The 18,268-nt window shown below is 48.5% G+C and overlaps 1 protein-coding gene across 4 annotated transcripts in view; it reads left to right on the forward strand.

Moving 5' to 3' along the window:
- The window catches only part of Ncald (neurocalcin delta), a 357,614-nt gene extending 343,221 nt beyond the window's left edge, over window positions 1-14,393 (forward strand). For all 4 annotated transcript variants that reach the window (XM_005368114.3, XM_026789775.1, XM_005368115.2 and 1 more), the window contains 2 exons: window positions 8,986-9,091; window positions 11,880-14,393. In XM_005368114.3, coding sequence (XP_005368171.1) covers window positions 8,986-9,091; window positions 11,880-11,977 — 204 coding nt within the window. In that variant the 3' untranslated portion in view covers window positions 11,978-14,393. The remainder of the gene's footprint in view (window positions 1-8,985; window positions 9,092-11,879) is intronic.
- The last annotated feature ends 3,875 nt before the right edge of the window (window positions 14,394-18,268 follow it).

Here is an 18,268-nt window from a genome sequence, read left to right on the forward strand (position 1 = left end):
GCTCTGGGGTTCTCTCTGTGTGGCTGGACACCCAAGGGGACTGATGGCTGCTCTGGGGTTCTCTCTGTGTGGCTGGACACCCAAGGGGACTGACGGCTGCTCTCTGGGGTTCTCTCTGTGTGGCTGGATACCCAAGGGGACTGACGGTTGCTCTCTGGGGTTCTCTCTGTGTGTCTCTCTCCTTTATTGTAACCTGTCCTGAAACACTAAGCACTTTGGTCTGCCCAGCATTTTCATTCTGTTCACCTACCGGCGAGTCTATCAAGCTCCACGTAAGTCCCTTCCTGCAGCTGTCGCTCAGACACTGCCACAGCATCGCAATGGCTGCCCAGGACTTGCTTACCTCTTCTGTTTCTAGTTTCTCAGGAATCACTGTCCTTAGCTACCTAATTTACAGGTTCTGTGTGCACTGTCTTTTTAAGAGTAAATGTACTCTGCAGCCATGTCATGCGCGTGTGTAATCCATCCTGATTACTCTCACCGCCACTTTCTCCTACGTCCTTCCCATTCTCACGCACCATGCAAGTTACTTTCCTTTTGTTCTGTGACCCGATGAGCTTAACCAGTGCCATCGTGCTGCGACAGGTGTTGTCTTTGGGTTTTGCTGTTGATGGATTTAGACAGGAGGGCAATCCGGTCCCTAAGCATCCTGGCTGTAAGCAGCGCACTCTGTTCTCATCGTAACATCCGTCCTGATCACCTGTCTCTGCCACCTGTGCTGTGAGTTCCCTGACCTGGACAATGTTTTCCTCTTCTAAATTTAAGGACATTGTGTTGTCCCTGTGCTTATCGTAAACCAACATTCATTTGTCAAATGAAGCGAGCACTAGGCTCCAAAGCATACAGAAGATAGATAAGCATCCTGCATGGAAGCCATGTAGATACACCAGGAGGAGAAATTTCATGAAGACGCACCATGGATCGTGTATCGTTAGTTCCACCAGGTAGAAGAGGAGGAAGAACAGAGGACACTGGGAGAGGCAGCTAGCATCAGGCTGAGTCTAGGCTCTGACAGAATCTTCTTGGGGTGTTAATTTTATCGATGCTTTGTAACAGAAGGACTGGCCAAATCAGTTTGGGAAATACTAGATAAAAGAGGACTCACTGGGTATCTTCAGTGTAGGAACTCGTAGGGCCTTTAACTGCGGTGGTCAAGCAGCGTAAAGCAGGGTTTCCCACCCTGTTTGGTGATGGTTGGCCTGAGGGCATGTTGAAAGACATTTTTCTTAGAAAGAACGCTCCGGAAATGTACAGTTATCTGATGTGCTTGTCCAGCCTGTGTGTGAGTAGCTTTAATTTTCATACACTTACGTCTACAGATCATCCAATGTCCATTGCCCTTAAAATGAGTTTTTAAAAAAGGCATTGTGCTGGACCCCTTTGTTTTATTTTAATCTTATTTTTGCATCCCTACTGCAGTTTCTTCCCCTCCCTCCTCTCTTCCCAGTCCCCTCCTTCCCTCCTTGTAAGAGGCTGCTTGTTTGTCCTAGTCACCCAGAACCAAAGTAACCACACAGAAACTGTATTAATTAAATCACTGCTTGGTTCATTAGCTCTAGCTTCTTATTGGCTAACTCTTATATCTTATTATATCTTCATTTAACCCATTTCTGTAATCTGAATATTGCCACATGGCTGTGGCTTACTGGGTAAAGTTCCTGCGTCTGTCTCTGGCGGGGCTACATGGCTTCCCTCTGACTCTGCCTTCTTTCTCCCAGCATTCAGTTTAGTTTTCCCTACATACCCTATTCTGCCCTGCACAGGCCTAAGACAGTTTCTTTATTAACCAATGGTATTCACAACTTATAGAGGGTAATCCCACATCACCCCCCCCCCAGCCTCTCTCCTCCCATCCATCCTCCTCCTCTGTTTCTCTTCCCTTAGACATCAGCCAGCTATAGCAGATCAAGTTGCAGTCAGACTGGGCACCCCCTCTTCTATTAAGAACGGATGATGTAATCTGGTAAGAGGAGAGGGTCCCCAAAGCAGGCAACATAGTCAGAGACATCCCTGATCTCAACTGTTAGGAGCCCCACAAGACCAGGCTACATTACTGTATGTGCAGAGGACCTAGGTCAGTCCAATGTTGGCTCCCTGGTTGCTGCTTCAGTCTCTGTGAGCCCCTATGAATCAAGACGAACAGATCTGTGAGTTGTCCTTGGCCCCTCTGACTCTGCAGGATTCCCTGAGCTCTACTACATGTTTGACTGTGGGCCTCTTCATCTGTTTTCACCAGTTGCTGGGTGAAGCCTCTTGGATGACAATTGTGCTAGGTAACAATTTATGAGTATAGCAGAATATCACTAGGTATCATTTCATTGACTTTTTACTTTTGGCTTGTCATATTTGGTTCTGTCCTGGGTCTCTGGGCTGTCCTGTCTCTGACCCTCCAGGCAGTGTCAGGGCGAGTTCCCTCTATGTTATGGGTCTCACCTGATCCCTCCTGTTCCCATTCTTATACCTCCTGTCCAGAACCCTCCCCACATTCCTCCCGTTACATCTATGCTAGTTCCAGAACCCTCCCCACATTCCCCCCGTTACATCTATGCTAGTTCCTCTTCACAGTGAGATTACCCCTTGACCCTTGATCTTTCCTTGTTACTTAACCCCTCTGGGTCTGTAGATTTTAGCATGGTTCTCCTTTACAGCTAATATCCACTTAGGAGTGAGTGCATACCATGTTTGTCTTTCGGGGTCTGGGTTACTTCACTCAGTATGATTTTTCTAGTTCCATGCATTTGCCAGCAAATTTCGTGATGTCATTATTTTTAACAGCTGAATAATACCCCATTACATAAATGTACCGTATTTTCTTTCTCCATTCTTCTGGTGAGGGACATCTAGGTTGTTTCCAGCTTCTGGCTACTTAGAATAATGCCACTATGAACATAGTTGATGAAGTGTCCTTGCGATATGGTGGAGCACCCTTTGGGTATATGCCCAGGCGTGGCATAGCTGGGGCTTGAGGTAGGTCGATTCCCAAGTTGGCACTCCCGTCAGCAAAGAAGTGTTCTCCTTGCTCCATAGCTTTGCCCAGTATAAGCTGTCACTTGTGTTTTTGATGTTAGCCTTCTTGACAGATGCAAGATGAAATCTCAGAGTCATTTTGATTTTGCATTTCCCCAGTGGCTAAGAATGTGAAACATTTCTTTAAGTGATTCTCGGCCATTTGAGATTCTTCTATTGTGAATTCTCTGTTTGGATCTGTGTCCCATTTTTTAATTGGATTATTTAGTTTGTTGATGTCTAGTTTCTTGAATTCTTTATATATTTTGGAGATCAGCCCTCTGTCATATGTGGCGCTGATGAGGATCTTTTCCCATTCTGTAGACTGCCCTTTTCTCCTTTGCCTTACAGAAGCTTTCCAGTTTCTTAGGGTCCTATTTATTAATTGTTGGTCTTAATGCCTGCTCTATTGGTATTTAGTTCAGGAAGTTATCTCCTGAGCCAAGGCATTCAAAGCTAGTCCCCACTTTCTTTTCTATCAGGTTCAGCGCATCTAGTTTTTGTGTTGAGGTCTTTGATCCACTTGGACTTGAGTTTTGTGTAGGGTGATAGAGATCTATTTGTATTCTTCTACATGCTGACATCCAGTCAGACCAGCACCATTTGTTGAAGATGTTTCCTTTTTTCCATTGTATAGTTTTTTACTCTTTGTCAAAAATCGAGAGTCCATAGGTGTGTGGATTTACCTTTGGGTCTTCAATTTGATTCCATTGATCAACCTGTCTTTTTTTTTTTTTTTTTTAATTGCCAATACCATGTGGTTTTTACTACTATTTCTCCATGGTACAGTTTGAAATCAGGGATGGTGATATCTCTGAAAGTTCTTTTATTGTACAAGATTGCTTTAGCTAGCCTTTTTTTTTTTCATATGAAATTGAGTATTCTTTTAAGGTCCGTAAAGAATTATGTTGGAATTTTGATGGGAATTATGTTGAATTTATTGATTGTTTTGGCGAAATGACCATTTTTACTATGTTAATCTTACCAATCCATGAACATGGGAGATCTTTTCATCTTCTAATATGTTTTCAACTTCTTTCCTCAAAGACTTGAAGTTCTTGTCATACAGGCCTGTTGTTTGAGTTTCCTGTCCCACCCACTCCTTGTCCTGCCTGGTTTCTGTAGTTGTTAAGTCCCAAAGAAATCACACAGAGGTCTACATTAGTTATAAACTGATTGGCCCATTAGCTCAGGCTTCTTATTAACTCTTACAACTTATATTAGCCCATTCTTGTCCACGTTAACAGCTTGGTACCTTTCTCGTCGAGGCAGTCATATCTTACTTGCTCAGTGGCTGGATCAGTACTGCAGCCTAGGACTTCTTTCCAGAATTCTCCTGTTCTCATTGACCAGCCTCTACTTCCTGTCTGGTTGTTCCGCCTAAACTTCCTGCCTGGCTACAGACCATTGTCCCATACCATTTTCCCCTCTTTAAAAAAAAAAAAAAAGCAACTCTGAATCTAATATCCTTTGTTTAGCTTTTCTCCTGACCATTAGCCATAACAACTTGTAACCAACATTCTAAACAAAGGAAAATATCCATAGTCCATTTTTTGGGGGAATGTGGGCACAGTTTTCCAGACTACTACTTTCTGCTGGTTGGGGGCACTGATAATCTTATGGGGACCTAAAGAAAATTTAGAATTATGATCAAGTCCTGACTGGAGTGTCCTGTTACGCTGCCTATTGTCCCACACCAGCCTATCAATCTGTGGCTTATGATCTTTGAGGCTCTCAGACTCACAAAGGATAAAACAGGCAAAGTGGATTCAGACCTTACCTTTAGCAGAAAAACTTCCAGGTTATTCTTTCCCAAGTACAGCTTCTATAGACGTATAAGATGAGATGTCTTCATTGAGAGAGGAGTGAGAGAGGCTGGTGAGATGGCTCACTGGTTCTGAACTCTGGCTGCTCCTCCAGAGGCTGCAGGTGGATTCCTAGCACCCTCATGCTGCTCACGGCAGCCTTTGACTCTAGTTCCAGGGACTGTCTTAATTCGGTTTTCATTGCTGTAAAGAGACACCATGACCACGACAACTCTTTTAAAGAAAACATTTGATTGGGGTGGCTCTCTTACAGTTCAGAGGTTCAGTCCATTATCACCATGGTGGGGAGCATGGTGACGTGCAGACAGATGTGCTGGCTACATACCTCAAAGCCCACCCCCACAGTGACACACTTCCTCCAAGGCCATATCTACTCCAACAAAGCCACACCTCCTAATAGTGCCACTCTCTGAGATTATGGGAGCCAGTTTCATCCACACCATCACAGAACCTGACACCCTCTTCTGGCCTCCAGGCAAACATTCATGCACATAAGATTAAAATGCTTTGGGGCTGGAGAGATGGCTCAGTGGTTAAGAGCATTGCCTGCTCTTCCAAAGGTCCTGAGTTCAATTCCCAGCAACCTCATGGTGGCTCACAACCATTTCTAAAGAGGTCTGGTGCCCTCTTCCGGCCTGCAGGCATACACACAGACAGAATATTGTATACATAATAAATAAATAAAATATTTAAAAAAAGATTAAAATGCTTTAAATAACCAAATACAAGGGAGGATTGAAATGCTGGTCTCTTTCCTTTATGGTACCTGAAATCCTCAGGAGAATTCCGTGAAGGATGCTGATTTAGTTAGCTTTCCAGGCAGACATGAGAAATGATTAGTAGCATTCCAGACATGCAGATACTGGTTGTATTTCAAAACTATTAACAACAACAAAAAAAGTTTTTCATAGTCTTTTATCCTGGCATATAAATCTTTACAAGCATGTCTTTATCTATAATCCACAAACTATCGCGCTGCTCAGCTTCTTTGGTCTTCGTCTGCATCAGAGAGCCCCGAGGGGCTGGTTCTCTGAGGGAAGATCCTAAATTTTCTCAGCAAGAGTAGGTTTGGTTTCCTTCAGAGATAGTACCTTGATTCTTAGAATTGTGCCTGGTCTTAGTTGGTGCACAACCCTGTCATTCCATTGTGTCTTTTTACACTGATCCTAAGAGCTTGTTCCTTCAGAGAAGACGGAAGGCGGGAGGGAAGGAGGGAGGGAGGGAGGGAGGGAGGAAGGAAGGAAGGAAGGAAGGAAGGAAGGAAGGAAGGAAGGAAGGAAGGAAGGAAGGAAGGGAGAAAGTACCGCAAAGAAGCAGAAACCATCAAGCCAAGGTGAGGATCTCCCCTAGCCTACCAGGGAACAGCCCCAGCTGGCTTCTGACTGTGTCCCTAAGGGACCCTTCTAGGTTAATTAAAAACAGGCCGCCTCTGCCAGGCCTCTTACTGACACTGCTAAACGTAAAATGGGAAAGTAGCCTGCTTCCTCAATGATTTAATCCCATTACGTTTGGGGAAGAAAGTGCTAATAAAAGACGCGGTGTGGCTCCGAGCACTGCCTGGGGCCATGTCTTCTTCTAGAGCCCTTCTCTGTGCTCTAGTAGCCAGGTCTGGGGAAGAGAAAAGAGCATCAACCACATAGTAAACTGGGGCTGGGGAACAGTCCACGAATCCCATTGGCTAATTGGTGCCCAAAGAACGAATCTAACCTGATCGCTGTAACAAAGATTTTGGAAAGGTCCGTCTTCTAACTGAAACCCCACCTTCGCGAGCCTGCACATCCCCAGCCCAGTCTCGGGCACTGGTTACGGTCTTAGGAGGCTAGCTAGCTGGAGCCCTGGAGAGAGAGCTGTTTGTAGGTTGGCGGCATTTCTCAGAAACCAGTTCTACTTCTTTATCCTTACAGCCAAGGTGCAGGCTTCCTCTCCATCCTGCCTGGTGTCTGCTCCATCTTTCATGTCTGTCTCCACTGAAGTGGGAGCGTTAGCCATCAAAGTCCCAAGAAGGGGAATTTCATTAGCCGAGGCCTTTGAGGCCCAGAGTTCTTGAAAGATCAATGGGTTCTAACAGATCGCTAGGGCACTGAGAAAGAGACAAGGGCTTTCAAGACAACTACTAAGACATTGCTGGGGTGTCTGTTCCCATCTAACCGGTGATCTCTGGAAGGTGGGGCACTTTTGGGGTGCAGTGTGGTATCCTCTAAGCTCCTTTCTAAAAGACGGGTGAGCTGTGGGAGGACCAAGCCGATCAAATGCTTCTCTTTTTAAAGCCTTATGCTTTCTCCATGTTTGCCTCCATTGTGGGCCCTTGGGGAGGCCTGCCCCAACCTCGTCATTGCAATCCTAACATCCCATCATGCCACCGTCACTTTTGCACGCACCACAGCACTCTTACACTCATCCTGTGTGCCAGATGTGCAAGATCCTGCATGCAAGGGCACCTGCCAGCTTTGGTTCATAGTAAAAACCCCAGAGGACGAAGGCAGGGCCAGGCCCAGCTCCTGGTGTGACTACTCACACAGAAACCTTCTGGTGAATGAGAGAGCTGGGTAAATGAACGGAACTGAGAACGGGTGGGGGGGGGGGTCAACTAAGGGCAGGGACTGTGTGAGGGGAGGGACAGGTGTCTGTGCGGGACCTTCCAAATCTGTAAGTCCCTGCATTTGTCTGCGGTGTTGGCAGATAAGCATCGTGGGGGGGGAGGGGCTATTGGCAGCTGTTGGCAGATTCGGAACCTTTAGTGAGTTTTGCAGAATGTTAAACTTTATATACGAATGCACGTTTACAAAGGCAGAGAGAAGTGGAAGGGAAAGGAAGGCAACGGAGGCTCTGAGGACAGAGAGGGACATTGCACAGAGAAGCACACTAGGAGGAAAGCGAGAGAAGGTAGCTGGGTGGGGATAGCTACTCTGGAACAAAATCTCTAAACCGATGCTACACAAGACCTTCCAGTAGCACCAGCGGTGGCCTGTTGAGCGGCCAGGTGTGACTGCCACAGTCACAGAAGGAGGGTACCCTGGCCAACCACACTTTATTGTAAGAGAAATGAAGCAATCCCAAATAGGCTACAATGGAGCCTTTGTGCAGAGGAAGGCGATCGATCACCCACTGAGATGGAAGGGAAGGGGAACAGGCCTGGCTTCCCACCCTACGGTCACATTTCCATCTATCCTAGTACTTGAGTCGGGGTTGGGGGTGGGCAGTCAAACTCTCAGATGAGAAAGGCGTGTGAAAAACAGCAACCTCAGGAGAGCATCTCCCAAGATGCTCCTGGGACCAGTCACCAACACAGGCAAAGCAGCCTCAGCAGAGATACAAGCAGATCTGAAAGATCATAGTTCCTGGAAAACAAGCCCTTCCTTTGTTTATAAAATAGTCCTCAGCTGACACCTCTGCAAGTCCTGAGGTGGCCAAGGCCTGTCCTGGGAAGAAGCTGTGCTGCTGTAAACTGACGGGAGAGGGGGGCTGAGGTCCAGATACAATGTTACTGCTGAGGTCAGATATGGCACTACTGTTGCTGCTCTGAGATTCCTGAGCTTAAGAGCTCATAGAGATGCTTAGTGTGGTGTGTGTGGGTGGCGTGTGTGTGTGTGTGTGTGTGTGTGTAGTGTGTTGTAGTGTGTGAGGGTGGGTGGTTTGATGTGTGTGCAGGGTGTTTGTGTAGTGTGTGTGTGGGGGGGGGGGGTGTTTTGCCAATGGTTCCATCTTGCATTAGTCTGGAGTTAACCAGAAAGCGTAGAGATCTCAGCTTCCCCACTTTAAACAATCGCTCCCTCTGTGGCCAGCAGCTCAGATAAAGTGCTACAGCCATAGCAGTGACACAGATGGAGGGCTGAGAGAGAAGGCCGACTGGGTGCAGGGAGGGGTCACTATGCCCCTCTCAAGCACCACTCAGATTTTAACCTAACCGTCGGGAACGCCTTGACGCATTTACCTCAGTGCAGGGAGCAGCTGTAGTCTTTTTGCCAGTTGGCACTGCCGAGAGCATCACTGGTGACAACGGGTTCTGCTGGCCTTGCTTCTGCGAGGGGTGACACATCCTGTCCTCTAGCAAAGCCTGGGGGCAGATGCAGCTCCCCCAGCATTGGCACTTGGTAAAGCTACCGTGGGTTTGAACCATGCTGCCACATCACCACCCTGTCGCTTCTGTCCCTAGGCAATCTACAAAATGGTGTCCTCTGTCATGAAAATGCCTGAAGATGAATCAACCCCAGAGAAAAGGACAGAAAAGATCTTCCGCCAGATGGACACCAACAGAGATGGTAGGAGGCTGGAGGGCTTGGCTTGGGCTGGGCTGTTGGTGGGGGTCCAGGCAGGGCATCTCCACTAGAGGGACCTGACCCAAGGTGCTCTGTGAGAGCCACCAGGCCTGGGCAGAAGGAGCAGAGCTGGGTGGACCCCGGAGCAAACCGCGGAGCTGGGTAGAGGGTGCTGCGATAAATGGATGCACAAACCAAAGCCGACAGGAAAGCCGAGTTCAAACAATGGACAAGTCTGGTGTGGTGGTGACAGGCAGACCATATGTTTGAGGACAGCATGGGCTCCACAAGGAAACCGTGCCTGTAAAACAAGTAAATATAAAAATGATTTCTGTACATGTGACTGTCACACAGAAAGCATGAGACCCAAACAACTGAGAAACAGTGACTTCTTTTTGGCATAACTATGCCTGTATGCCTTTTCTGGGGCATGGCTTCCACTAAGGGCTTGCTTGTTATTCAACTGAAGTTCAAAACTATTTTGGCATTCTTACTTTTCGTGCCAAACCTTGAAATGCTATCCAGAAGTACCTGAGTTTATGGTGCTAAGTCAAGGCTGACCCACAGTGTCAAAAGCTTCACAGCTCTTTAAAAATTTCTATCCACTTATTATTTATGTGTATGTAGAAGTATGCCCATATGAGTGTGTGTGTACCACAGTGGTCAGAAAAGGGCATATGACCCCCGCCCCCGGGAACTGGAGCTACAGGTGGGTGTGATCTGCCCAACATGGGTGCTGAGAATCAAACCCCGGTCCTCTGCAAGAGCAGTAAGTGCTCTTGACAGCTGGGCCATCTCTCCAGACCCTCATTTTTAAAATGTAAATTTTATTTCCTTTATTATGCTGTGTGTGATATTAGACATCTTATTACATGACCTGTCTGTGCACGCATGGAGGTCAGAGGACAGCTTCATGGGGTCACTTTCTCTCCCTTCACCTTTACGTAGGTTTCAGGGCTCACATTTGGGTCTTCAGGTTTGTGCAGCAGACACATTTACCAAGTGAGCCATCTCTCTGGCCCCAGGTTTACAGCTCTTGGTACTTAGCAAGTCTCCTCAGCGGTGCAGAAATGAGCCAGGCCCAGCTTCACATGCTGTGTCCAAGAGAAGGGTCCGCATACAGCAAGCCTCTTTGTACCCCCACACGTAGGGCACCAGCTCCCTGCGAATCTTGGGTTGTGAGGTACAAGCCTGTTTGCTGTCTCCTCAACAGAGTGGCCTGACCTGTTCCCCTCACGTGCCTCGATTCACAGCACGTCGTTTGTTTTGCAGAGTTCAAGCAAACATGGGGTTGTTTTAACAGCTAATGAACTTGCTGATGTCGAACCACAGGTTCTGGTAGTCTGGGGAGCGTGGTGGCTTTAAAATCTAGCCTTCTCCTGACAGAAAGATTAAAGGATGGGAGACAAAGCCACCTCTAATGTGTGGCTCACAGGCAATGGCAGAGTCTCGCCACTGGTACTGTTTCTACAGGACCGAGGGCCCTGGCTGGGTTATTGTTCCCAACACGGCTGACAACACTGCCCCAGCTTTGCTAACGGAAGATTTGTTTAAATAAAGAAAGCTATAGGGATGGAAGCAGCAGGGGAGGAGGAGGAGGGATTGCTGAGCACCTGGAAGATGCACTGCTTTAGCTCAGGCCTTGGCTTCAGGGCATCGGGGCTGAGTCTGCTGTCCCTTCTCACCAGGAGAGCAGACTTCACATAAAGCCTGCTGCCATCATAAGTGTTCTTAGTGAAGTCTTTGCATTTCACTTCTGGCCTCTGCAGCTACAGGCAAGTCAACATGGGCGTCTGCGCAAGAGGGCAGAGAATTTATGTTGGGTACCAAGTGTTCTAGAGCTTGTGGTTCCTGCTGCCGGCGCCTGAGACTTCAAGGTGTTCAAATGGAACTTCTGCTCCCATCACCTCAGGCTCAGCCTGCAGTCCCTGAGCTGAGGAGGCCCTGAAGTGCACGGGCCTGGAGGAGCCTGCCAGGCCTGGTACCTGTCTCTGGAAGTGTGGATAGGAAAGGAAGGGCCAAGCTGGGCAAAGGTGCCCAGGAGTTCTGTTCCCAATTGACCAGTGAATGAGTCCCTTCATTCAAAGGGCCACTGTGGATGTAACAGGAATGGGGAACACAGCCCCTGACCACTTCTCCACGATGACAATGACAGAGAACCCTGACTGGAAGAAAGTTGAGGAAAAGGAGGGATACCAGGATCCAAGTTCCTGAGGTGGCAGAGGCCTAACGCATAAAGGAAGCCCGGGCTAAGAGTCCATATCAAAAGAAGGAAGAGAAGGAGTGGGGGGAAAACAGGTCCCTGGCTTCCACCTCAAGCCACCTGGGTCGAGGGACCAGTGGGTCAACCTCTATCTAGAACACATTCCTTTATTCTCCTTTGGATGAAGACACTATTGCCTTCAAACACTTGTTCAGAAGAACCTACATTCCTGCTCTGCCCACGCACACCTGTGCACAGCAACCAAAGGCTTCATGGCCACAGCCCTGCATCTCAAGAGCCTGCAACTCAAATGAGGTGGGGGGATACTCATTCTTCAGGCATTGAGTGGGCCCCCCCAGGTAGGCAGAGACAGAAGAGCAGAGATTCAGATCAGGGTGAGCCAATACCCTCTCCAGGCCATGGGTCCTGGTCGTGGTAGCTGATGTCATGGCGAGCAGAGAAGTGGGGTCCCTCCCTCATGATCTCCTGGCTTCTAGGGAGGGATGCCGTGGGCTCCTGCTGCTCCCGTACAGCGCCAAGGGCTGTACTCACTGTGGGCTTGCACTCACTGGTCCTCTTGCTTCCTAGGAAAGCTCTCCCTGGAAGAATTCATCCGAGGGGCCAAGAGCGACCCATCCATCGTGCGTCTCCTACAGTGCGACCCCAGCAGTGCTGGCCAGTTCTGAGCCGTGCACCCCAAGGACGCTACAGCTGCTTGTGTCTTCTGAATAGCGTTGAAACTTTTTTTTTTTGGCCAAACAATATTGATGGTGACACTGTCCCCTCTTGGGTCAGATGTGCCCTCCTGTGACACCTTTGCCTCTTGCTTCTTTTGTCGTGGATGCTTTGTGGGGATGCCCAGAGCCCCGTGTGCTGTGGAGAGCATGAGCACACTTCGCGGTGTCCCTGCCAGATGACTTTTTATCTTACCATTATCTCCACCCCCTTTGATTCTAATGTCTCTGTCTTAAAACCCAAGGCTTGGGGGCAAGAGAAGGGAATTCCACCCAGCGCATAGGGGCTCTGTCTGAAAGACAGAAGAGGTTATTACAGGGAGCTGGGACATTACCACAAGAGGCTCACTCCCCTCTCTACCCCAGCAGGCTGTAGTTTCTAAGCTGTGAACATTTCAAGGTAAATTAACAGAGGAGATGCGGGAAGACGGCTCAGCTATTTTTTTCCCACAGGTTTACATGAGTTGAGCTAATACGAGTTTCTTTGAAAAATCGGACACAGATGGTAACCTTCTAAAACCAGACCCAACTAACTGCCTACTTGTGATTTATAAAAAGACTGCTGTATATAAAACATTGGGTATTGCAGACCAAATCAAGTGTTTTGCCTTGTAAATGCATGTCTAGTGATTGCTGATACAATCTTACTCCCGAAGACTATTCTTAGTAGCTGATCGTGAAGCCAGCCACAATGAATGTCAATGTCTTGTTTTAAAGTCCTACCTGTCTTTGCACAAATGTCCCCAGTCAACAAGTATATTTTATATACTCTGTAAAATTACGAAGGAATGACGGATGACAAAGGCCCAGTTTTGATGTTTGAATGGTTGTCCGGAGTCAAGGAGGCTGGAGGACATGAGGAAGGCAGTTTTCCAAGCGTCTTTTCCGGCACCCACAGCTCCACACGGACAGGGGCCAAGGCCCAGCAACGCACCGGCGGCGAATGCAGGCTTGACGCGGTTCTAAGCAGATGAATGTTCAATAGACTCGAAAAACAAACAGGACTTCCTAACAGTTTAACCCACATCCTTGGTGGGGGAGCCAGATCTAGAATGTTCATTTTTCCTGCCCACTGGTCGAAGAGTCAGTTGTGGAACAGCTAGGTAATTCACCCACTCCAAGAGCCAGCGAGGGGGCCTGCAGTATCCAAGGCCTATGGGGATCCCTCACCGCGTCACTCACATACACTGCTTTGGAATGAGGGCTGGGAATAGGAACTTCTGGCCCCTGGCAAGCCAAAGCCCCACAAACAGCTCAAGGGTGTCTGTGCGGAACCTGCTTAAGAGGAGGCAGGAAGGTCTCTGTCTGCTGCCAAGCCACTTCCTGTAGAACAAGAACCGCATAAAGATAAACCTGACCGCAGGGACAGTGTGCCGAGAGGTTCCTGCCAGCCTGGAGCCCCCCCACCCCGCCCCCACCCCAATGACACTCATACCTGGCAGAAGTTCAAACTTGATTGGTGGATTAAAATGAATCACTTCATAGGTTAAATTTTGAGACCTAGAGTTTGTAATGTTAATTTTTCCTAGTGTCGTTTGCTCACATTTTGTACCAAGGCTTGCCAAATCCTGTGGGCCAGATGGCAAAGTCTGCTTTTGAGCAGCAGAATGAACCCAAGTTGTAGAAAAGACCCAGAACACCGGTCACTGGGAACTGGACTCACACAGCCCTCTCTGAACTGAGGACTTGATTCCTCTGTCTGGTCCGGTCTGATGAGTGTCGTCAGTGTTGGAGAATCCTCAAGGGGCCGCCTCCAGATGAGTCAGAATCGGGTTTCCTAGAACTTAGAGCCAGTGTGGGAACTAGAAAAAAGTGACTTCCAGCTATAGGGAAACGAAGAGTTTGAGGCATAGGTTGTGAGCCCTGCGGTCCCCAGAAGGCATGCAGAGTGTCAGAAACGGCTAGCCACACAGACACAACACACCAGGGCCGTTTTCTCCCCTCTTCTCTTCCCCAGCTCTCCTCACACAGGTATGGGCATACCTAACTTTATGCATTTTGACCAAGGGACTTCATAGCACCCAGACAGCAGGGTGCTTGAAGACACAGCCCTCCGGTGAGGCATTGCTCCGGCTGCGTCCTGGAGTAGCTGGAGGAAGTGGAGTCTGATTTGTTCCCAGTAGAGGCAGGCTGTGCTGTCCACGGGACAGGACTAAATGGCGTATGACTTGAAGGACACTTCAAAGTTGACTGTTCATACCTCGCTTAAGATGGAGAAGGGTGCTGTGGGTGCTCTGGCACCCCAGCAGTACACCCAGGGGGACTGTCTACAAATTAATAATATGTATGTCATACTACGTGGTGTGGTCCCATTATCAGTTGATTGTATAGCTCTTGCCTGGCATTAAAGCATGTTAGTTATTTAATATCGTTGTCTGGAACCTGAGATTTTCCTCACTGAAACTACCCCAGCTGACTGTGTCTTAGGGGGGTGGGAGAAGAGTTTTGAAGCATTGTTGATCCTTGTATGACTTCCTTCCTTCCTTCCCAGGTTGGCCTTCACTTCCTCCCATTTCCTCTCCTTTCCCAAACATAAGGTACAAAAGCAAAAACCCTGGCAAACTCCTCCTCAGTAAGATCAGGGAAAGTCTGAAGAAAGCAATGTAATCGTCTCTCTTTCCACTCTGTCAGGGAAGATTCTGTGAGGAGGTGACAGGATGGAAAGACACATTCTGGTGCTCTCACTGGCCTCGATAACAGCCCAAAAGGCTAATGCTGTATGAACAGAGGCTCCCTGGAGTAGGAGCTCCAACAGCCCCGTCAAAGGCCATGTGGACCTCGGGAGAGCAGATGTGGAGAAATCTTTTCCTACTGCACACGTTAGTCTCTACATACAAGCAGTCATGCATGGCGGTGACGGTGGGAAGGTGGCCCGAGGCCCTAAGGAGCCTGCATACTTACAACCCAGCGATTTCTACACATTAATGTCCTGGAGGTGCCTGTTGCCTGGGAGTCTCCTGTACTGGGTGGCGTTGATGTGTGGCGCAGTCCCATGAGTGGCCCATGGTCCCAGAAATCCCTAGGGATGCGAAGACATTGCCAATAAGGAGCTAACCACTAGGTGACTCAGAGCACCCAGACCTTGGGAAGGCTAACTACATAAATTGACCTGGAGTAACTGACATTTTTGTGTTTCTCTGGGAGAAATGGTGAGGACCCTTAAAAGTGCAAGGCAGCTGGACTTGCTAGCCCCTACCCTTAGCAAAATATTCACCATTATGGGGCTGGAGAGATGGCCAAGAGGTTAAGAGCACTGGCTGTTCTTTCAGAGGTTCTGAGTTCAATTCCCAGCAACCACATGGTGACTCACAATTATCTGTAATGAGATCTGGTCCCCTCTTCTGGCAGGCAGGGATACATGCAGGCAGAACACTGTATACATAATTAATAGATAAATCTTAAAAAAAATATTCGCCATTATGCACAAGATTGAACCCATCAACATGTTGTCATGGATGGGAGTGGAAGGTGGGGATGAAAACTCCACCCCTCCTGAGGAGCTTTTGCAGTTAACAGTTGCTGGGGATGGGAAAAATTAAGGGGGTGGGAGGGGGGCACAAGAGGAGGTAATGAGGGATGAACATGACCAAATTCTACATGCATGCAAATAAGATGTAATTAACACATGCTAATAAAATACTCACCAGTACACATTGCGCCCACGAAGACACACAAATGGTCAGTCAGCCGCCGCCAGGCTGAAGGTCTTCAATGGCGGTAGCTCTGGGTCGGGCTCACGCTACGCTATCCCAGTCATGCAAGTGTGGAAGGCTTGGAAGAGTACGTGTGAGTGGGGGAGGAGTGGCTAGCAAAGAAGTTGCCAGAAGATGAGTACTTGACTCCAGATCAGTTGTGAATTTCTGTCCTGCCTCAAACACCACTCTAAATACCTTAGCTCTCACCCAATGGCAAGTCGGAAATGTTCTCTCCCAAGTGGTTCGTAATGGATATTTGACGCCCAGTGAACAAGAGCGGTGTGCCACCTGGAGCGTCCTTTCTCCACATGGCTCCCCCCTCTTCTGCTTTGGGCTTATCTAAGGCCCCACCACCTTCCCTCAACTGTTTCCTAGTGCTAGCCATCCACCGACGGAGAGGAACCTAGAAGTACAGAGCTGAAGGACCCTTGGGAACAAGTGGAATGGAGCACCAGGAAAATGCCCCCAGCTCAGGGATCTGGGGCGGGGGGTTGACAATTACAGTTCTCTGTGACAGCCACAAGAAAGGGGAAGATGTGGTGAGCAACCAGGCAGGCGTGAAGATAGACATAAGAGGGAGGATGTGGATGGTGAGAAAAGCTTCCTATTTCATCCCAGTTTCCATAACACCCCTTACCCTAGGCATGCTCTTCCCTGCCCCTGATGTGCGTGAGCACAGAGGGCAAGGGTCCCGCTGGGGTTGAAGTCAACCAGGGAAGGCTTTTTGGAGGCAAGGTTTTAGCGCTGTGCCTGGGGAGAGAAGGGTGCGCTGTGGAGAATGCTAGGAAGGCTGTTTGTTGGGGTGGAGGCTCTTGGGAGATCACTGAAGATGCCAGCTGGGGCAGGGAGACAGTTCTGTAATGTGGTTTGCCACAGGAGCCCTCAGACAGGCTGTACTCTTAAGGGTCAGAAAGTGTGGCTATGGAATTGAAGTATGAGCCTTGTGACTTTTGTCTCTCCCTAGAGGTTGGCACATATGTGAAAAAGCATAAAGAATCTCCAGAAATCAAAGGCGCCAATGAGAAGGTGCAGGCGGAACCAGTCAAGAGCAACTGTGCTGGGGCCTTCCAGAGCCGCCCGAGGCCTCATGCTTCCCTCTTTGGGCCTCTTCTCATCTCAGCCTGGCATACCAGGAGGAGGGAGGATTGGGAGAGTAAGTCTATACTTCCTTGTAGGCAGAATCTGAAGAGCAGTCCAGACCCCAGGTCACAGATCCTCTTCCTGGAAGGCAAAGAGCGCCAGTAGTCACCACAGAAATCACCAGACGCTGCGGTTTGACTCGTGTGAATATTTATTTCTTCTTAAAAATGTACAAAAAATAAAATAACATTTATAGTTCATAGATTCCCCCTTTCCCCTTTACAAAATTGTTAAGTTACATTTTCTCTCTTTTTTTTTTAATGTGGGAGCCGATCGTACACATAGATCCCCCCTTAACACATCGTTCAGAAAGGGCCATTCTTAGAATTTGGCACAAACCCTCTGGTCCTGCTGCATTTTCATGACTGTTAGATACAAAGGAAAACCAATGTTGACTCATTTTGGGCATCACAGGATTCTGCCCCAGGACATGCCTTAGTCTTTCAGGAACTGATTTCAATATGATGACAGCCCACTCACTGTGCCTTCTTCTGCTGGTTCCAATTTCTAAACACCGGGCAAGTTTCAACAATGTGAGGACGCGGTACGAAAACACTTTCTTGCTTCATGCATCCCTCATCTTTTATGGATCAAAAACAATAACAAAAACTTCTTTATGTGGGTGAGATTGATTCAGGGGACAGTGTCAAGGCAAGCGTTTCCATCCTGCTGGAGTGTTTTTCAGCAAAACTCAGCTAGCACAGCAGGGGGCAGACACACGGAAGCCCCAGTGGGCGCTCCAGAACCTGACGCTGTAACACTCTTGTGGCGCTGGCTTCTATCCCTTGTTCTGGCAATGGCTTTCACAAGGACCGCTTAGGGGTTCGGGACAAAGGCAAAGCCAAGCCATCTCTGGCCTGTCTTCAGCCTTACATCAGACCGGCAGTTTTCCAGAGAGACTGAAGAGAAGAGCTGGTAGCCAGTCAGGCAACTACATACCTGTCTTCTCCTTCCTCCGGAGTCCTGCATGCACCCCGAAGGTCTGCCAATCATGTTTTGAGTTAACCCCAAGCAGTGTAGAACATATATTTCCAACAGAGTTACTGTGTCCTAGGATCAGAGACCCACTAGTGCCCTGGAGGGTCCCCAAGCTGCTGGTTCAAGGAATGGCATTAGGAGTGAAGGTGAGAAACAGCTGAGCACAGGGCTGTGCTGGGGCGCTCAGAAAGGCGGCCCTGCTACCCCTTGGGACCCTCTTCACCGCAGCACCTACTGTCCACTCCATTCCATCTCTCTTCAGCTTAGAGAGCAACATCTGGACTAAAGTCAGCCTTAGCTGCTCCGGGCTTCAGGGGCACGTGGGGCAAGGAGGCAGGAGCCGAGAGCAGAGCCTCCGGGTTCAGACATCAAAGTGCTTCACAAATCTGGGCCTTTCCATGGAAGCTGTCCAATTATCCAGGCCTCGGAG

This window comes from Microtus ochrogaster, unplaced genomic scaffold, assembly GCF_000317375.1.
Source record: "Microtus ochrogaster isolate Prairie Vole_2 unplaced genomic scaffold, MicOch1.0 UNK29, whole genome shotgun sequence".
NCBI classification, from domain to species: Eukaryota; Metazoa; Chordata; class Mammalia; order Rodentia; family Cricetidae; genus Microtus; species Microtus ochrogaster.